Below are 22,221 nucleotides of genomic sequence, written 5' to 3' on the forward strand. Positions count from 1 at the left end.
GAATAAGTAGGCATTGGACGTTATCAAATGTTTTATTGAAAAGCTTGGTTATGTGAATAATGTCCATATAAAATAGAAAATGGTTTATTTAAAATCTGACCAAATTGATAAGCCGTGTGTATGCACACAGGTAAACATAGATGTATATAAGAAACCTTTAGTGGCCTTGTTCCTTGCTTACTGGAAGATGAACTAAGGCAGAGACACATCATGAATTTTGAAAGAATGTCAATAGCAATGAATCTGCTAAGCAAAAGAAAATAAATCCTTAGGTGAAATTTCCTAATCCAATTTAAGGTGGGGAGGATACTTCAAAGTTATGGATGTTTTACCCAAATCAGAAATTAATCAGCAAATCCAATGAGGCAAAGCCTTCAGGATAAAACCTGACTTTATTCTCATTCATAAATTCAACCTCCAAATTACAGCTTTGTCAGTTTCTTAGAAGAGAAACAAGCCTGATAAGATTCCTTGGTTATCATTTGGATTACTTGGTTATTTTTCAATTTCACAAAAGCCATTTCAGTGATTGAATGTGCTCTGATTCCTACAATGTGGTCATGACTTCTTCTGTGGCTTACACCGTGAAGACTCGAGTTGTGTCACCTAGAGATGCATGCATTTATGTCTTTGCTCTCTCTTCAGGGGGTGTGTAAATTTTTTGAAAGAACAGAATTCCCATTTCCCTTGCAGAGTTGTCAAAGCAAGCATTTGATGAGCATGAGCTTGATTTATTTCAGTTAGCAAGGAAGGGAAAAGTGGAAGAGAAACTATTTCTAGATGAGCATTTTGTAACTTAATATTGTTGAAATCAATGCTGGTTGTTTCCTTTTTAGACAGCCTCCTTAGTTTTCCTGATTACGCTCTGTGGTTTGCCTCTGGCTGTGGAATTAGAATTTCTAGGAACAGGAGTCTGTTACTTTATGTCCCCAGGCAGCAGTCTCATTAAGAATTGATAATGTTAGCAGATGTGCGCTGTATCACATGTTTTACTACCCTGTGTTTGGAGATTTGCCCACTATCTTTTTTTTTTTTCCAAATGTGCTAATCCTGCAACTTTTGATGTGTTTTTAATTTAGGAAGCAATAAATATTTAGACCGAGTTGGGAGCAGTAACTCATTACAGAGGAGCTCCAAGAAGGAACAAGTCCCATCTGAAGCAGAGTTGGAAAGACAACAAATCCTTCAAGAAATGAGAAAGAGAACATCGCTTCACAACGACAACAGCTGGATCCGACAGCGCAGTTCCAGTGTAAATAAAGAGCCTATTTGTCTGCCCGGGATTATGAGAAGGTGTGAGACATTTTAGGAATTATTTGCTCTTCTGTTCTGTGAGGCAAATATTTAATATCGGGACGTGCTGGCTGGCCACTTTGGGCAGGAGAGATGTCATAATTTCTTCTCTTAATCCAAGATTTAGTGGAAGAAAGGGAAGCAGAGCAAATGTCACTGGGCCCATGTCGAGGAGCATTTAGGTGCCAGACACATGCCAGTTGCTTTGTCTGCATCATCTTGCTTAACCTGGGAAAAACGTTTTGAGGCAGGGGTAGTCATTTCAGTTTTTCCACGTGTAGAAACTGTGGCTCACGCAGGGAATCCATGTGGACGTTAAAACCACATGGCAAATAAGTTGCAAAGCTGGGTGTGGACTCTGAAGTGTGAATCAGGCACTCAGATAATTTCTGCAGTTCTGAGTGCTTCCTTGGCTGTTGAATTTAAAACAACTTACGCTGCAATTTATTTAAAATGAGATACTAGTTATGTTGGAATCGTAATAGTGTTCACAAAGTGTGAGAGTCTAATTTTTTTAACTCTCAGAAAAATATATAGATATAAATTGACTGGAGATGAGTGGATGAACGTGTTAAAAGACCTGTCTTGGGTAGGCAAAGACTGAAGCTGCTTTTATTCATCATTTCCACAGCTGAGAAACTGAGGAATATTATTTGCAAACATTACAAAGGGCTAATTATCTCAATATACAAATATCTTTTATAAATAAATAAATAAACCCTGACAACTTTATAGAAATAGAGAATTGATACGAAGATAGTTCATTGAAAAATAAACAAAGTCAATAAACATATAAAAGATCAGCAGTCCTAAAACCACATACAGAGGGTGCCAAAAAATGTATACACATTTTAGGAAAGGAAAAAACTATTAAAAATTGTAATACTCAGTATATACCAATAACAAAAGATGAATACAAGTCACGTTTGACTTCTGCAATTACAAGAGGTGCTCAAAGTGGTTTCCATCAGTGTCCAGACACTTCTGATTACAGCAAACTACGGCTTGAGCAACACTGACCAAAGTGTCCACTTGTGTATTTTTTGACACCCCCGGTATATGTGTGTGTGTGTATAGATATATGTATATATATAGTTCTGAAGATTAGATTACATTTAATATTTTTTGTGACACTGTTTAGTCTAATACCCGACATATGTATCTAAAACTTTTTTTTTTTGAGGAGTGGGTTATAAAAAATTAAGGATTGTCTAAACAGTTGAAGATTTAAAGGACAAATGTATGTCGTCTTTGTCTTAATATTTTAAGAATTTTTTTAGTATTTTCCTTTCCACTTTGGTATTTGTTCTTTTACCTAAGCACCAAATAAATAACAATAAAAATAAATGAAGATTAATTGAATATGAAACATCATGATGCCCCTGATGAAGAGACACTATAGTTTTCAAGGTAATTTTATACATAATTGGATTTGTTGGATTATCACCTGCTTATAAAGAACCTACAATGGATATTTTCATGACTGTAATGTTAAACAGATTTCTAGTTGAATGTGTTATGTAATGTTGATTCATCCTTTCCATGTTCCAGAGGTGAATCTCTAGATAACCTGGATTCCCCGAGATCCAACTCTTGGAGACAGCCCCCTTGGCTCAGTCAGCCTACAGGAATCTATGCTTCTTCCTCTGTTCAAGACTTCAGTCGCCCACCACCTCAGCTGGTGTCCACATCAAACCGTGCCTACATGCGAAATCCCTCCTCCAGCGTCCCGCCTCCTTCGGCTGGTGCTGTGAAGACCAGCAGCCCAACGCCCCCCGCACCACACAGCCATTTCCCTTCAGCTTCACCATCAGGCTCCCAGCTACGCAACAGGTGAGGCCCTTTGGGGTTCTCCTTTTCTTAGTTTCTGGGGTATTTTTTTTTTCCCATTAAAATTTTCCCCAAATCTTGTCCAAACTTTCCCAAGAAAACCAAAGCCTTTTTAAATGTGTCAAATTCAATGTTCTTTTATCAGATCAATTAAGAAGTCTTTCTTAATAGCTTTCTTCTGAGCATTTATGGCTGTCTTGTGACTCCATTCTAGACTTTCAAACCATCTACTTCATTACCACTGTCTCCTTTGCTTGTTTGTCAGTGTCGTAGATACAGACATACCTGAGTAGTTCGCAACATAATCATAAAAATATACGCATTGAATGCATTTGAAATTTATGAGTAAAAGCAGTATTGTAAAATGTTTGACTGTTTTAATGAGACAATACAAACTTGTTTTATAGGAACTGAGTATAAAAGGATAGCATTATAAGCAAGTTCCATCGTCTGTGTAACTTTTAACAAGCTGAATAAAAAAAAAAAAAGCTAAGTGGTTAGATTATGCTTTTTGGGTTTTTGACTTCCAAAACTGTTGCTTGCCACTTCTGTGGTTTGACAACATTTTTTTCACATTACATCAACTGATTCTGTAGGTTATACGCCAAGGGATTGTATAAGAGTTGTAATGATGGGTCTTGACTCAAAACTTGCCATTTGATATGGACAGAAGCTCAGATATCACCAGGTATTGGGTTTTCAGATATGTGTAGCTTCTCCCCAGATCATAGATGTTTCATGAAACCACATACAGCAGTGTTTCTGCTGTCACCAGAGGGAGTTCTACTGGCATATACTCCTTGTCATGGAAATAAAATACTGAAAAGTAGAAACAGTTATTGATATTGGGATTTTTGTTTAGCCATCAAAGAACGGATTTTGTTAAGAGAATATATTTCATGTCTATCTAAAATATTACTTGTACCAGGATCTATAAAATATGTAGCAGGGAGTTTGAATTAAGAGAAGAAGGGGTGAGTTTCTGGTATATTTGGGAGGAAGATGAAGGCCATGGAGAAGGGAGGCAAGGTGAGGAGAGAGTACCCATTTCTTCACTGAGAGCCCTACCCTAGGAGAACAGATAGGAGTCCAGCCATGGGCTTTTCTGCCCTGAAAACGCCTCTAGGAGGTGGTGCTCTAACAAGAGACTCTCCACAGCTGTGCTCTTGAGTGCCACTAAAGTGCTGTGATGGGATGCAAAGGGGAGAAGTGGCCTTCTCCTTCCTACCTGGGAAAGAGGATCAGACTTGTATCCAAAGGGAAGTAGACACTCTCCTTATGTATCTAAATGGTAGCTGTCAGGCAGTTTGCCTTTCATTCTCCACAAAGGCAGTCCTACAAGCCAGAGGCAGTCAGGAAAGCATTGCCACTTCTGTTTAACTCAAATATTGGGTGAATGAGAAAGAGGATGGGAAAATCAGGTTGGGATGGTAGGTTGCAGTCCTTCTCAGAAGAAGCTGAGGCTGCTCTTTTAGTGTTCTGATGGGTGAAATGACATGATTAGAGTGAGTTGTGCTTTGGCAGGTTGAACTGGCAAGAAGATGTCAGCTGGATTAGAGGAAGGGGAGCCTTGTGAGTACAGATGTGATCTAAGGAGGATAGTGTCTTAAGGTGCAGAATGGACTAAATACACTGAAATTGTTCATGTAGGTGAATAGGTATCAAGGGTTTCAGAACCATCATGGAGATCTTTCCAGGAACAATATAATCAAGGCATGCTTCGATTGGCTGGTGTAAGTTTTCCTCCCGCAGATATACAGAGACTTTCTTAAATGATTACTGTTAACACCAGAGTGTGATTTTACAATAATAACCTTGAGCTGCACAGATGAAAGCCTCCCTTCCGTTCTTGTTCTACATCCAGGTCAGTCAGTGGGAAGCGCGTGTGCTCCTACTGTAATAACATTCTGGGCAAAGGAGCCGCCATGATCATCGAGTCCCTGGGTCTTTGTTTTCATTTATATTGTTTTAAGGTGAGACTAAGATAAACAGCCTCTGCAGGCCTGCAAAGCTTTGCTTGGAGAGCGCATGGCTTCTTTGAGCGCTAGGCGTGGACGTGCCATTAACGAGCTAGGTGCTGCTGTATTTGTCAGTCTGTGCTGCATTTCGAATTTCAAATTGCCTGCTGCTACGTAGTCCTCAAATCTTGAACCAAGATGTGGAAATACTATGCACTTCCTATCTCCAGTCTGTTAAGAGTCTATTAGCAACATGTACAGTTCCTAAACACTTTCTCTAACATGTGGTCATAGACATATTTGAAATGTAATTTACCAATGTCATTAACAGCATGGGGATGGGATGTGCCGTTATAACAGTGTCCAAACACCTACCTTTGAATAGGGAGAATAAGGAAAAGCACTGCAAATATTTTTACAGTCGCACAGCCTGCTTACACACCTGATGGGTTCTTGCACAGAAGAAAACAAAGGCTGTAACTACTTTATTTTGTAATAACTGTCTTTAGAGACACATCTATTTGATTCTTGAACTTGTGTTGGACCAAAGAGAGATTCCAGTTGTTGATCCTAGAGTCCCACACAGCTGGCTTAAGCCTGTATTTCCCTGGCTATTGCTCGCTTGGGCTGTTTGTGGCATAGCAGAATGAGTCAAATTTATTAGTGTTTGAGCACATGAAACCAAAATACTCAGCCTTGCAGTGAGAGCACCATGTGTGCATCCATCCCACACTAGTGCAGGGGTGATACTGGTGTGACCCGCCCAGAGAGAAGTGCTGAAAGCCCAGTCTTGACTCACTTTTCCAGATCTTTCATTTGGTGCCTTATCCTCTCTCATCCCCTTGAGAGAAATGAAGACTAAATTTCTTTAAGCCAGCCAGCGAATCATTTCTACGCTTTTGGTATATTTAGAGAAATCATCTTGGCTCTTAAAATTGGCTTTATGCGTTCTCTACTGTCTCATCTGGCAGGCTTGATTTTAATCTACTAATTATTTTTGGCTTTTTTTTTTTTTTTTTGCTGAAACATATCTAAAAGCTTAGAAGCTGCATTTTGCTCAAAATATACATATATTATATATATATATATATATATATGTTTTTTTTTTTTTTTTTTTTCTGGGAGTGCCCCAAGCTGTCTTGATGTGACTGACTGTGGGTTTTGTTTGTTTGTCCCCCAGTGCGTTGCCTGTGAGTGTGACCTTGGAGGCTCTTCCTCAGGAGCCGAAGTCAGAATCAGAAACAACCAACTGTTCTGCAACGACTGCTATCTCAGATTCAAATGTAAGAGAGCAAATTAGGGAGACAATTTCTTCTCTTTTAAGGAGAACACGAATTCCCGTGCTTTTCCCTGAGTCTGCAACCACCGCTCCCTCAAGCTCCCTGCCTTAGAACGGCAGGTTTTAGGAATCTTAGTGAGTCCCCCTCGCAGAGGGTGTGGCGAGGGGTTCAGTGCTCAGGATTCCAGCCACACAAGGGTGGGGTGTGGGGCCAAGGGATTGGAGAGGGTCGTGTGCCCGAGAGTCAGGGTGGTTTCCTGTGCGTTCTGCCCAGTCTGGACAACTGCTAATGACTTGAGGACGCAAACCAACCAAAACAGACAGTTAAAATGACTCTTCGGTGTAGACTGTAATCTGTTTCTGGGCTAAGGATTGGTGCCTCGCATTCACTGATTTCTATTACTTAACAATGGGCTTTGATTATGTGATTTAGAAGATGAACACCTTTAAAAACTAGTTTAAAAGGTCATAAAGGGTAGTCATTTTATGCTTTGTTACATATCATATGTATACTATTTTAAAAAGGAGAGCTCTAATTCTGATTATATGGTGTTTCAGTATGACTTTCGGAAAAACGGAATTTTTCAAAAACTTCATAGGCTATTTTGTGTCTAAGCATGTTTTCATTTGTAAGTATGTTATGAAACATAGGATGGCATAATGAGGTTACATATTGTTTATAGCTACATAAAGACAACCATTACTACTGTTTGTATTTTGAACCTTGATGCTGGTAACATGTATTTCTTCCTTATTGTGAAAGGGTGTTACAAGTGGTATCAGCAAAACCATTTGCTTTTGAGCTCAGAGGTATTTATATGGCCCTTTATGTGAAGAGTGCTTTGGAAATGGTTTAAGCCCAGTCAACTCTCTTTTATCTGTCACCGGGGTCTGAGCTTTCTTACCCCAGCAGTCCAGTCCTTTTCTGGATGTTACCACAGAGGCTGGAGAGTGTCAAGGCTGGGCATGTAACTGGGGGAGTGTGTATATGTGTGTGTGCTTTTCTCTCTTTAATCAAATTCCAAAGCCAAATGTAATTGATTTTTGGAATCACCATGGAAAAATTGCCCACGCCTTTTCTCTCCTCCAATTCGAATAAAGGAGAGTTGAGTGTAACTTCTATATCAACAGTTACTTTTTATTCCATTTTTACAGACAAAGAATTCTAGCACCCACTGGGCTGTGATTTGCCTAGCTTTGTCCTAAGTGGGTAACAAGGTGACTCTTTCTACCTCACGGGGCCATTCTCTGAGTGATTACTGCTATGCATCCCAGGTAGCAAAGTTCCAGTGTTCCTGAATCTAAGCACTTTTCTTTCTTCTCTCCTTGCCTGATCAGCTGGACGGCCAACCGCCATGTGATGTAAGCCTCCATACGAAAGCACTGTTGCAGATAGAAGAAGAGGTGGTTGCCGCTGCTGTAGATCTATAAATATATGTTGTATGTCTTTTTCGCTCTCTCTCTTTTTTTTTTTTTTAAAAAAGAATAACACTTTTTTTTTTTTTTGCCTCTTTAGATTACATCAGAACATTATAGTCTTGGTAGAATAGACCTGTATTTTTTGTTGTTGTTTATTTATAAGAAGGTAATTATGTGTGGGGAAAAGTGCAGTATTTTCTTTTGAATTCAGCATCTTAAGAGCACAAGGAAGAAAGAACTTCAAAATATTCTTGAGGCTGATAATGATCTAGTTTGACTTTCTAGTGGTGTTTTGAAGAGGGCTATTTTATTGTTTTTTTAAAAAGGTTCTGAAACATTATTTGAAATAGTTAATATAAACATGTAATTGCATTTGCTCTTTTTATTGTAAAGTATGCTAAATTAATACAGAACCATATGGAAATTTCACTAAAATCCACCCCCAAATTTGCTTTCTATATCTTTCTTTTCAACTATATATTATGATTTTTTTAAAAGAATTATCTTATGTAAAATTTTATTTGCTTGATGAGGGGAGCTTTTTTTTCTTCACCAGAATCATTGCTAAGCAGCTCCCAATAGAAAGCTGCTGCTTTTCATTAATCATAGTTTATATACCAAAAGTTATCTCCAGAAACTAGTGAGCCTTTCTGTTCTACTGCATTTGTAAATAAACTTGCTGATGAATTTAAGGAATGGTTCTTCTTTTTCTTCTGTGTGTGTTTGCGTGTGTCTACTTTCCAAGCATCTTAGTCATATTTCAGTATGTGGCTTTTCTTGATACCATATTTTATTTAGCATCTTTACTGGGGTATAAGTTAACATATAATAAACTGCCCATATTTAAACTGTGCAATATGACAAGTTTTGACATATGTGTACACCTGTGAAACTGTCACCACAATCTTGATATTGTTTCTACTGAAAAATTTTAACAAGAACTTTATTTTTGATGGAAAGTTGTTTTTGAATGCAGTATGTTTTAATGGTAAGAGCTGAAGTGAATGGTGAATTGTTGCATTGTTTGCGTAAAATCTTTATCTTTTGCTTTCTCATTGATAAAAGGAGAATATAACAGTGAGTTTAGAAAATATATACAGCAAAATATATATATATATATATATATATTGATATCTCTAATGTTTCAGAAATCTGTAGTGGGTATGCAAAAGTACGAAGCTTTAGCATGCTTTGAGCAAAAATATAAACTTGCTTGAGTCTTTTATAATAATGAAAGTGGAGTGCATAATTCTAGGATATGAAAACTGTGTTGAAATAGATTAGAAATACATATGAAGCTCTAATGTGGGAGAAAAAACTAAAAATTTATGTCCAATTTTTATTTTTGTTTAGTATTCCTTATTTCTGATTATTAGGGTAATATATGTGTTTATTGATGAAAATTATCAAATGCCCCAAGGCATAAGAATATAATTCTCAATTCCAAACTCCAAAGAGAAGAGCTCCATGTTTGAATTCATTCTGTATGTATTTATTAATATCCTGCGTTCTTAGTTAACTGGATTGTGAATTTTTCCATGTTCTTAAAATCATTTCTATTTGTCTTTATTAATGGTTGCATAATACTACATTGTTTGGTGCCATTAATATATAGTTGATAATTCCTCTACTGTGTACATATCAATTGTTTCTAATATTTAACATTTTAATATATATAGTGTAACTATATATATTATATATGTATAAACATTTCTAATATAAATTCTATGATGGGTTCTCTATGATTATATCTATTTCTCTATATTATTGACATGAGATTATTGGCTCCGAGATTACGCATTGTCAGGCTGTCATGATCCATATGGCCAAAGTGGCTTCCAGAAAGTCTCTACTAGCTTAGACTCTCGGAAGCAGCACATGGGCTTGTCCATCTCACGCATGTTCACCAACATGCATTTCTGTTGCCTTGTCTCTGCCTGACATGTAGTTGTCCTCAACGTGCTGTAGCTGAATCTGTTACCCACGGCTGCAGCTTCTGCCTTGTTCATTTGTGCTTGTTCCTGCCTCTAGTGCAAGCTTTAATTATTGCTGATGTTGGTTTTCTTATCCAATGTCTTTTCTTGTTTTCATTCCTTTTCATCTGTCTTTTTTATCTTTTCGTCTTATCCTGTTGATTTTTCTCCTTAGTATGTTCTTATGACATTTCTCACATCATTTTGCTTAATGGTAATGCTTTTGATAGTACGTATTGTTAGAACAACTTTCGGAGGTTCTCTCCTAAGACGCTGCTTCTACAGAATCTTTGTATAAGCCTGCTACTTCAGTACTTCATCTAGGAACAAGGGAAGATTCAGTCACTCAACATCTTTTATTCAAACTTTATGTGCTGGGCACAGTTGTAGGGACTGTAGATACAGCAGTGGATAAATACAAAGTCTTAGCGCTGATTAGACTTAGATGTCTAGTTAGGGGAAATACCAATAAAAAAAATGTGACATATATATTGTGATAAGGACATAGAAGAACAAAGGATCAGGGGAAGATGGACAAATGCGTGCTGGAAATAGAAGGTGGTCATGCTTTCATACAGAAGGTGCCAAAAAAAATGTATACACATTTTAAGAAAGGAAAAAACTATTAAAATTGTAATACTCAATATATACTGATAACAACAGATGGATACAAGTTACGTTTGACTTCTGCAATTACAAGAGGAGCTCAAAGTGGTTACCATCCACGTCCAGACACTTCTGATTACGGCAAACTACTGTTTGAGCAACGTTGACCAAAGTGTCCATTTGTATACATTTCTTTGGCACCCCGGGGATATTTGAGACAAATCCTGAAAGAATGAGAGAATAAACCTTCCAGTTATTTGAGGGAGAAGCATTCCAGACATAGGGAACAGCAAGTGCAAAAATCTTGAGGGAGGAGAATATTTGGTGTGTTCAAGAAGTAAGCATGTGGTGGGAATGGAATGAATGAGAGAGGGTGGAAGGGGATGTGGGGAGGGGAAGGCACAGGTCAGCAGGCACTTGCAGGACGTGGCTCTTACTCTGAATGGGACAGGGGACATTGGAGGGTTGGGCTGAGGAGTGAAATGAACTGACTTATGTTTTGAAAGGGCTACAGAACACCACAATAGATTGTAGAAGGACAGAGGGGAATGCAGGAGTCGGAGTTTGGAGTCTTTTGAGATTGTCCAGGCACATGAAGTCTCTTCAATAGGATAAGAGCAGGGAAGGTAATGAGGAGTGAGTAGGTGTGCGTGTGTGTGTGTGTGTGTGTGTGTGTGTGTGTGTGTGTGTATGTATTTTGAAGGTGAAGCTGACACACTTTGGTGATGGATTGGATGTAGCATGAGAGAAAGGGAAGAGTCAAAAGTGTAAAGGGTTCTGAGGAGCTGAAAAATGGAATCAGCATTTTCCAGAATAGATAGGTAGTAGGTAGAGCACATTTGTGGTGGGACCGGGAGATCGAGCTCTGGTTTTTAAACACGGTGAGCTTGAATAGTTTATTAGATAAATGACAGTATCCAGTAGGCAGCTGGCTATGCAAATCTGAACTTCAAGGGAGAATTCCAGGCTGGAGATAGAAATGTGGAGTCTTCAGTATATACATGTAATCAGGACATCATCTGGGTTCTGACTGGAGCTACAGCAGAGATAATGTCCAAGGACAGATGCTTTGGGGTCCTCCAGAGTCAGAGATCAGAGATGCAGAAAGTATCTAATGAGGCAGAAGAAGAACCAAGACTCTGGTGCCCCAAAAGTCAAATTAAGACCTTATTTCACAGAGGAAGGGACCGGTTGTTTCAAATATCACCCAGAGATCCAATAAACTGAGAACTGAGTTGACAATTGGAGATCATGCACCTATTGGTGTTGGTGGATTGCCTTTCGTGTATACAGTACTTAGCCCCATTTCCAGTGCCTAGCAACCTTTACAAACTCTAATATTTTTGTCCATTTTCCCAGAAAGATGAACTGAAGAAAAATGTGGAAAGCTGTTTCCAGGCCACTTTGTTTGTATCCTTCCCCATAATGTGTTAGGAATAAGAATTGTACTTTCCAGTGTGTTATGATATGTATGGTTCTTTCCCTTCACTCCCTGTCCTGTAGTTTGAAGGAGAGTTTCAGAATATTATGCAAAGAGATGTACTGGGTTTGGAGTATACTGGTTGCCTCCAGAGGCAGAGTTAGCCAGCTGAGTGGCAATTCCATTGTGCCATGTTCTGATACACAGACTTTGGGTCTCTTAGCCAATGCACAGGCTATGGTCACTCTGACTCGTTTCAAGCTACAAATAAGCTTTGGTCCTTACATTGTGATTCACAGTTCAGCTTCATGGTAGTTGATGGAAATCGCCCCCACCCCACTTCTAGCATTGGATTGCCAGTGTTAGGTCTCAGTGTTAAGGATTTTCATCATTTTCCATGTCTCAATACATGCTTTATGGAAAGCAGAGAGAGGCTGAGTCAGAAATTGCTGTCCAGATGCCATATTAAGACATAAAAAAGTTCCGTGTTTTAATTTTCACAAATATTCCTGAAATGTACCTCTTTGTATCCTTAAAGAGGCAGAAGGTAAAATGTATTCTTTAGCTATTCATTTCTTCAGTTTATACACTTGAGAATTATGTGTGTGTGTGTGTGTGTGTGTGTGTGTGTGTGTGTGTGTAGGATCAATCTTACCCCTCTTTCCTCTGAGTGCTGGGTCAACTGAGAATCATTACAGGAGGTGAATATCAAAAATATCAGCTTCATTTCTTCTGAGAAACTTCCTACTTTTCCCCACTTGAATTGAGTTTAACAAGTGAGTAGCAAAGAGAAGAACTCTTTGTCCTCCATGTTTGTGGACTGTGTGGTGGAGAGACGACAGCACAGGGTCTGCACAAGCAGCTTCAAAAAACAAGATCAAAGAAGAACTGAGGGGCCAGGCCATGTATGAGTGGCAAATTCTAACATTCAGTCTGTCCCAAAGAGGGTAGTATTTGTCACTCTTCTCGCAGGAGAAGGGATGATTCTTCAATGTTTTTGAGAAAGTAAATGTTTTTCTTTTAGGGTTAGGCATGACTGTACAGAAGGGGAGAAGATAATTTTACCCCTTGTACACATTAAAACCTGAAACTTCGGTAGTGCTAAATTCAAGAAGGAAAGTAGCATGAAAATTAAATTTGTTCTGCTCAAGGATTTAATCTTGGCATTTTATTTGAAATTTTCATTTATATCATGGGGTGAGAACTGGCAACAAGCAAACAAACAAACACCTATCTGGATTCCAATGAATAAGCATGGAATACTCGTAATAACTACTTTCTGATTATTAGAGTTGAGAGACATGTCTAATAGGTTATGTCAGTGTTGGGATTTTACTTGTTTAGCACTTTAACATCAGTCCTTATAGTCTGGACACAGGGATTAAAAGGCATGCTAACACAAGTCCCAGTTCATGCCCATAAAAATAGCTTAAAGAAAACCTAATTTGTGTTTAAAATCTATGTGTATGGGACAGGAAAAAACCAACTTCCAAATTCTTGTCATAAAACATGTAGGCGCTGGGAGTATATTTGATGAATGTAAACAATCCTTATTCTCTTATGAAGGAGAGAGGCACCTACACAAAGGATTCTTGTACGAGGTCGATGAGACCAGGGCTATGAGAGAAATACAGTGTGAGAATCCAGACATCATTTATTCACTAAGGAAGTAGAAGTGACTTCACACTAGAGTTGATATTTGAACTGCTTCTTTCCGTGCAGATACAATCTTAGCAGAGAAAGCATGCAGATCCTTTTGAGTTGGGATCAGACCTCTGGAGATTCCTCTCTTACTGTGTATGCCCATCAAAACCGTACAGTTGGTCTCTCTTGCAGAGGAATGAGAAGGAATTTAGATATGTTACGTGTGATAGTGTATCCATGAAGGGGTGAGGATCTGACCTAGTGAGACTGCAAAAAGGAAAAGGAAGAAGATGAGAGATCACAACGCAAACACATGACAGGACCTAAACGTAAGTGGAAGAATAACTGGGGGACCTCAAGCCAGGGTAGTTTAGAGACTGATACGGTGGAGAAAGGACATGAGTTCTGTTCTGGTTATACTGTAGGGTTGACAAATGAGCAGAAGGATCTAAAACTACCTGGGTGTGGGTGTACACAGGAGAAAGAAATGGCGTCCATGAATATTGGTTCATTTGCGTGCTCAAATTGACTTGAATGTAAAGTTTATTTTCTCACCTGAGAGGAAGTCAAGAAGGTCGATTCACTAGCAGTTCAATGATATGGTCAAAGACCTCTGTCAGTCACCTCAGGCAGTCGGGCCACCCACAGCAGTGGCCTGATACTAAGGTTAGTTACTACCATGGTTGCAAGCTGGCTCACAGGCTTCATGCTTCCTTGTTCACATACGTACTCTGGAAGAGAGACTGACTTCTCATTGCTCTTAAATGTGTAGGGGAACTTAGAAGCCGTTAGCAAAACCCATCTCTTCTCACTGGCCAGACTTGGATCATTTGCCCATTTTTGAACCAAGGGTAATCCCATTCCTTGGCAACCAGGACCCCTTTAGTTGAGCTCAACTTCCAAATCATGCTACTGCTAATTAATGGGAATGTGATGGAGTAATTGTTGGGGAGTAAACCACAATATTTACCATAGTTAGCCTGTATGAATGCTCTTGAAAATTATCTGAGTATTTGCATTATACAAGAACTTGCCTTGCTTTCATAATTAAAATCTTGTAAATTGGTGAGTTTCTTAAGGAACAATATAGAACAGAGGGAAGGGTACAAGAATATTTTCTTCAATTGGATGCACCAAGGATCACGTGAGGGCTTAGTTGATAGAACTAAGCAAATATAAAAGATTAGCACATGGTGGTGATGAGGTGAAAAATTACGAACCGGGATAATCTGTGAGTACTTTGTGACTATACAGTGTGAGAAACAGTCTCATACTTTTTCAGGATTCTTTTTTTTTCTTAAAAATGTTTTTTTTTTTGCCATTCAATATTAGTTTCAGGTGCATAGCATAGTGGTTAGACAGTTATATGAAGTAATCCCCTGATTAGTCAGGTTTCTCACATAAAAATTCATGAAAGGAAATCATGGGTTGAGTACTCATCTTTTTATGATTATTTTCAACTTCTTAAGATTATGGATTTTATGTACTGTAATCCCGTGATACTGTTTAACACAGTAACTCTGTTGACAAGTCTGTTTGACAACTCTGTGTGAAACTCTTTAATGCTTACACTATAAAGATCTTCAAAGCTCTCCATGCATAGTATTTTTCAACTCTGGTTTTACAACACAATTCTGTAAGAGATTATTAAAACTCCTTGCTATTAAAATTAGGCTGGAGAAAAAAATAGGATTTATTTAAAATTCCATAGGAGAGGCCTATTAGAACCTGGAAAATAATGCAACAGTGTTTTCTAGGTTACATTTCAGGCTTTAAACTTACATATTTTTGCATGCTACTTGCTGTTATTTATTTTATTTTTGTAACTAAAGTGCTCTGTGTCACTTTAATGAATGAATTCAGTGTCACAGACCTGCACATGAGGCATTGATCTGCTTGTTGCTATTTCAGGGTAAATAGAGAGTTCCTCTTACATTTGTCAGAAACTTGTTCTCCCTTTCTGTTCTCTGGCAGCAGGAAAACGTCCATCAAAGATGGCCAGAACTCCCAGGTCAAGCTTACAAGTCAGGTGTGCTCTTAAATTCCTTTCTACCTCCAAATCAGACCAGCTTCTCGGATCCCTTAGTCATATGTTCAAGTTCAGATGATATTTGGGATGTCCATGATGCCTTCACTGTGAATATGTTTAAGTTCTGGTGTTAGGAACAAAGCTCAACGCTGAAAAGGAGGTCAGATGACAGTGGATAGAGAAGAGAAGACAGGAAAGAGCCTCTCCCACGACTTAAGTTCACTTTTACAATATTTGTCACTCACTTGCTGTGTGCCAGGGACACACATACCATAAAGTTCAGCTATGAAAATTAGCATTTTTATAATTGAAATGATATACAGTCAAATCAGGATCTCCCCCATTTTTTCTCCTTCCCCGTGGTTGGTATCTGACCTTTAGGTGTGTTTACACATTGGGAGAGTCACGGGCCTGTAGTGGGCCCAGGGAAGCGCTTTATTCTCACTGGTTTCTATGCCAGTGTTCACCGCAGCGCCTATTGTCTTGTCTGGTGTTTCTGCTTGGTTAGCCCTCCGTGATGGCATCCGCTTTCCATCTGATCCGTGCCTGGAAGGTCTTTGCAGCACAGCCTCGCCAGTGTTCAGCTTCAGCATCCATCCCTTCATCTTAGAAATGCAACCCCTTTGGGTCAACAGGCCTGCTCTGTCAGCAAAAGGTCACCTCTACCCTTAGGTCCTTAATCACATCTGCAAAGCCCCTTGTTCATATAAGGTAACATATTCATGGGTTCCAGGGATTAGGATGGGGACATTATTCAGCATATAACAGTCACTTTTATATTTACCAACTGAAAACAGGAATGTCCTCCTTCTATTTATTTAAAGGGAGTACATTAGATGATTCTAACTGAAAATATTAAAGTATTTTTCCTAAATTGTATTTATGATTGGGTGGTCATCACTAAAAGACGTAATGTTAGGTTGGTGCAAAACTAATTGCAGTTTTTGCAATTATTTTTAACTTTTTAAACCTCAATTATTTTTGCACCAACCTGATAGAATGGCATTTATATAATCTCAAGTAGACTTACTTTTCAGTGGGATAGTGGTTGTTCCAATGACCTCTACATTGCCTGTTTCGTCAGTATGTAACTCCTTTCTTATGGGAGGAGTCTCCAAAATGAAGTGCAAGTTGATCCATTGTTATAGGAAGAACATATTAAAATATTTATGTGTTTTATGTTTGAAAAGAAAAGTTGTAAGCTTTCCTCGCATTTCATAAAAGGGTTGACACAGATATGCCTGTCTTTATGGCTATGTTTGTTAGTCACATGTAACACTGAGACCATGAGGTATCCTGAGGGCTGAATGGAAGTTCCACACTGTTGAGGGGTTGACCATGGTGCCTTCATTTGGCACGTTGTGATGTGTTAGAAATTACTACAATATCACCTAGCAAGCAAGATTTAAAAAAAAACAGAACATGAAGAGCATGGAGAATCTCTATAATTTTTTTAGTGATGTTTAAAGTTAAGTCAAATTTAATCCATCCTTGGCATACTACATACAATGGAAAATGTTTACAAGAGTCTTTTGCAGATGGTAGAAAGGCAAATACCCTTGTTTTTCCTAGTGAGGTGAAAATGGCTGTAGTAATATACTGAAAATAACATGGAAACCTACACAAGTGTATTCCTTTGTCAGCAAATATTGCTGGAAGAGACAGAGCAAACATCACTGAAGTCAAGAAGAAACAAGTATGAGAACACATAGTACAGTGTGGGAGGTTTGCTACTTAGTATAGGTGTCTCCATCATATCTCAGCTTATGGTATTTGCTAAATTGTTTTAGTGATGAAATACAAGAACTATTTATGAGTCATCAAAAAAACATTTTAGAAGACATACAACAGTAAATCACTTCTTTTTTTAAAAAAAACAGGAATTTATTGTAAAACTACATGTTTACCCACAGCTAGTTATTTTGGAATAAAAGAGATTCCAGATTACAGTTACAGCAAGTCTCACATATTATCATTATTATTATACTGTTTTTACTGCATTGTTTATTGCAAGTTTCAACTTCAAAGAAATTGTAGCCAGAAATTCGCAAATGTGGTTAATCTTAAGATATTTCAAGTATACAATGTGATGATTTGATATACCTATACATTGTGCAAAGTTCCCCCCTTGAGTCAATTAATACATCCATCACCCCACATATTTGCCATTTTTTTTTTTTTTTGGTGCAAATATTTATGTTCTGTTCTCTTAACAAATTTCAATTATACAATACAGTGTTATTAACTATAGTCTCCATTTTATTATACATTAGTTCCTCAGACCTTATTCATCTTATAACTGAAAATATATAACCTTTTACCAACCTCTCCTTATTTCCTCCACTCCCCAGCCCGTAGCAACCACTTATCTACTCTGTAAAAACAAGATCTTTACTAGAGTAGAAATAACTCTTTGCAATGAGATAGGGAATGATGATGAAAATCTTTTTTTGCTATCCTGATGGCAACATGTTTGATGACTTTGTTTTTATTATTTTGTTAGGCGGTAGTTGAAGATTTTATGCATTTTTTTCCTTTGCAAAAAAAAGTGTTCCAAATTTGTTGACCTTTACCCTGATAAGTGGCTATCTGTAGTTTTCCTAGTAGATATTTTAAAATACAAAAACATAAACTTAATCTTGCAGAATAAATATAATAATTTAAAAATGAATAAGAAAGTAACTCCTTTTGAAAGAAACATATGCTATAGAGCAAAGTGTTGAAAATTCATAAATCAAACGTTTCCATTGTTATATGGTGTTACAAAAAAACTGTGTAAAGCCTTTGTGTTCTCCCTCTTTCTGCTAACATGGCGGCCTCAGCAAAAAAGACGAAGAGGAAGACTATCTCCCTAACAGACTTTCTGTCCGAGGATGGAGGGACTGGTGGAATAAGCACCTATGTTCCCAAACCAGTTACCTGGGCTGATGTGACAAATGACCTGGAAGGAGATGTTTCAACTACTTGGCACAGTAATGATGATGCTATATATAGGGCACCTCCAACTGACCTTTCCGTCTTGCCACTGTTGCACAGCTGCTCCGGAACTCCATATTGACAGGAGCCATCTTCCCAAATCACCACCCTACACTGCTTTTCTAGGAAACCTGCCCTGTGATGTGACAGAAGACTTCTTTAAGGAATTCTTGAGAGGATTAAATATCAGTGCATTGCATTTACCACGTGAACCCAGCAATCCAGAGAGGTTGAAAGGTTTCGCTTATGCTGAGTTTGAAGACCCGGATTCCTTGTTCAATGCCCTGAGCCTCAATGAAGAGTTTCTAGGTAACAGAATTCGAGTGGGCGTTGCTGATCAAACACAGGATGAAGACGGGGTGCTCGTTCTTTTGGCCAAGATAGAAATTGGGATTCTAGCAAACCAGATACAGAGTGCAGGGCCCATCCTGCCACAGACAGCTTTGAAGACTACCCAACTAGAACACATGATGACAGCTTTGGAGACAAGTATGGAGATAGTTATGCTTCAGACCAATACTGCGATGGGTATTGGGACAGTTATCGTGATGGTCCATGCCGGGATATGGGTCAATATAGGGGCTGGATCACTATGATGACAGAGGCAGTAGAGACTACAATAGAGGCTATGATTCCAGGACAGGCAGTGGCAGAAGAGCATTTGGTAATGGGTGCCGTAGGGATGATGACTACAGCAGAGGAGGGAGCCTCTATGGAGACAGGTATGACAGACGTGATGATCGGTCATGGAGCTCCAGAGATGTTTATAAGGCGCGATGATAGAGGTCCCTCCCGAAGACCCAATTTTGAATCTAAAGCCTCAGAGCACTTCTATGGAAGGTGATTCCTTTGGTAGCAAGCACCTTCCAGTCCAGTCGAGCTGCCTCTATCTTTGGAGGGGCAAGGCCGATTGACACAGCTGCTGGAGAAGAACTAGAAGAGCTGTTACAGAAGGAACAGGAAAAATTGCAGCAGCATCTGGATGAGCCAAAACTAGAACGACTGCCTTGGGAAAGACACAACGGGCGAAGTCAAGAAAACACAGGACCATCAGTCCTAGGTTAGACCCTGTCCAGCCTTGCGGGGGTATTGGATTAGGAAAGCTGCAGCAGTGGGCATAATGAATCATTTACCCAGTGGACATAAAAGACATACCAAGTGAAGTAACTTTAACAATTGGTTTGGATGACTAGTAGCTAGAAAGTGGCTTTTAGAGAGAGAAATACCCAAGATTGAAAGGGTTTTCTTTAAAACCATTTGCTAGAGATGATGAAAAGCTAAGGTTTGCCCTCTTCGTGTTTCCTTCCAAATATTAATAGTTGTATCCAAAAAATGGTATTTTTCTCACCCCCCACCCTGTACCCCATTAAAACAGAAATGGATTTATGTCCCCCTCCTTGATACATGTAAAATTTGTACAAAAACATATTCTATGAAAATGATTTATAATCTGTAGACTTAATACCTGAGAGATGTGAATCCCATCTTTTGGGTTGTGAGGTTCTTTGTTTTCTCGAAAAAAATCTGATTTTTAAAGTTAAAAAAATCTGTATAAATATCTTATGCATAACAATTCTCACTGGAAACCAGTCTGTTTAAAAATATTTTCAAATGATGTATTTTAGCAGAGTTTGAACCAATCCTTTTTAAATGTACACAAAAGAAAGAGTCAATGAGTGACTAGTGGGGTGGAAATTTACTAGCTCATTTTGAACAAAACTTCTGTCTAAATGGTAGATAGCATTGAGCAATGAGTGCCATAACTTAGGAAAACAGCCAAGGACAAATTCTTTCTACCTGCCCCTTTGTGACAGCCGTGCAAACCAAGGATGCCCTTACACTAGTCCACAACGAAATCTTCCAATCTTTCTGTCACCAACCAAGATATTTTGTAAAATTAGAGAATATTTAATCATACTGTATTCATAAAAATATCTAGAAAACTAAAAATTTTGAGGAAAGTTTTTTTATACCAATAGTTTAAATTACTGCTTTTTATATTTATATCTTCTCCCCTACTAGTTTTAGCACATTTTAGTAATAGTATACACAACTTATACAGCTTTGTATGATTTATACATATATATTAATATTGGGGGCTATGTGCATCTCTTTTATTTCTTTTTTTAAACTGAAGTGCATTATTTTAAAAGGTGAGATTAAAAATGTTTTCGGCCCTAGCAACTGAAACCCAAAGAAGTGAAGTGAATTGATGAAGGTGTCTCAGGCCAGAACTGGAACTTAGGTCTTTTCCTGCTTGTGGTTTTCCCATCTAACATCCTTTTAATGTATTTTTTTATTGCTCTAGGTGAAGGGGATTTCATTAAAACACATTTACTCTGTTAGAGAATTGGAGTGTTAGCAGTGGGTCTCACTCTGTTGTTTGGTTATAATACACCTGGGTAGAAACTTGAACTTTCAGAGACACAAATCTCCATGTGAAAAAAATGTTGATCAGATAAAACACTTGGTCTGGCTCTGAATTTTGCTTTTCCCATACAGAGCTGTTTTTGTTCCCCAGCGCTTGATGGTTGGGTCCAAGTTTTCTAATTATTTTGTATCACCGTCATGGCAACTTGCATTCAGAATGAGGGGCAGTTTGGTTTAGTGTTTAAGACAACAGTTTTGAAAGTCACACAGTCTGTGGATTGCTGGTTACTAGATGTGCAACCGTGACCGACTTGCTTTCCCTCTCACTTTTCTTACGCGTGAAACACAAGTAACTCAGGGATTACTAATAGCCTATATCTCATGAGCTTCTTGTGACCAAGAACAGTCAATTCACATAAAGCTCTTAGAAAAGTGGCTGGCAAGTACTCGTAGAAACAAACAATGCATGTTAACTCTTCACTGAATAGCGAATGCGGAGTTTTGAAAGAAAGAGTCAATAAACTATCTTCTAAAAACTTTACTTCAGCTTTTGAAATGATATATGATTGACACAATTTTAGAAAATCCACAATAAATAGCATAGAGTGCAACTGTGTTCCTAATTCTGCATTTTTGTAAGGATTTATTTGTAGCATTCGTTTTATGTATTCGTAACACTAGGTGGCAGTGTTGGCACAAGATGAAAAACAAAATAACCACCAGTTAGTTTGTTTTCCGCCCTCCACCCCTGTTTCATAACTGTCTAGTCAGCTTTGGAATCACGGATCAGTCCAATATTAGTAGTCTGGGCACAGCCCTGCACTGAGTCCTACAGGAGACTGACTGAAGGATTAACAGGAAATTTAAATGATCAATGCCTCATATGGAACAAATCCGGCCTGTTGCTATGTAGAGAAGCTAGGACCTTATTTCTCTATCTGGTGGTTACACTCGGCTTTAGAGCTTTTTTTTCTGCGCGGGAGTAGATTTAAGAATGCCTGAGCACGTTGCCAGTTTTGAGAGTCTGTCATATTTCAGAAATCCCCATGTTTCCTCAGCTAACGAGCCAGCTACACTTTGCGGTGGGGATTTTGCTGCAGCCATTTCTTCCGACTCTGGCAAGTATTTGCCAGGACACTTGGGTCTTTACTTTAAAAACTGCCAGTTTTTTAAAAATTTATTTTGTTTTAAAATTTTTACCTGGTGCTTCTCAGAGAAAGATGAGAGTAGATTGCTGGAATGATCACCGTTAAAATGAAAAAAAAAAAGCAACTGACCCAACGAGGCAAAGGCATAGGGCCTACAGAAAGATGATGACTGCTCCTGTTCCTCCTTTGAAGCGGATGTTCATAGTCTTAATTGAGTCCAAAGAGTTCCCATTAGGCAGATCAACTCTTCAGTGGATTTGGGCATCTCTCTCTCTA

At 38.5% G+C, this 22,221-nt stretch overlaps 1 protein-coding gene and 1 pseudogene across 23 annotated transcripts in view; both read left to right on the top strand.

Annotated features, from left to right (window-relative positions):
- The window catches only part of LMO7 (LIM domain 7), a 188,922-nt gene extending 180,451 nt beyond the window's left edge, over positions 1-8,471 (top strand). For 22 of the 23 annotated variants that reach the window (XM_074329373.1, XM_074329376.1, XM_074329372.1 and 19 more), the window contains 5 exons: positions 1,080-1,293; positions 2,845-3,126; positions 4,988-5,096; positions 6,262-6,364; positions 7,699-8,471. In XM_074329373.1, coding sequence (XP_074185474.1) covers positions 1,080-1,293; positions 2,845-3,126; positions 4,988-5,096; positions 6,262-6,364; positions 7,699-7,721 — 731 coding nt within the window. In that variant the 3' untranslated portion in view covers positions 7,722-8,471. The remainder of the gene's footprint in view (positions 1-1,079; positions 1,294-2,844; positions 3,127-4,987; positions 5,097-6,261; positions 6,365-7,698) is intronic. The other variant, XM_074329394.1, reaches the window with a different exon arrangement.
- A 9,300-nt stretch (positions 8,472-17,771) lies between these two features.
- LOC109450632 (eukaryotic translation initiation factor 4B) lies at positions 17,772-20,301 on the top strand (annotated as a pseudogene).
- Positions 20,302-22,221: the final 1,920 nt, after the last annotated feature.

The sequence above is a fragment of the Rhinolophus sinicus genome, linkage group LG04, assembly GCF_036562045.2.
Source record: "Rhinolophus sinicus isolate RSC01 linkage group LG04, ASM3656204v1, whole genome shotgun sequence".
In the NCBI taxonomy this organism is placed as follows: Eukaryota; Metazoa; Chordata; class Mammalia; order Chiroptera; family Rhinolophidae; genus Rhinolophus; species Rhinolophus sinicus.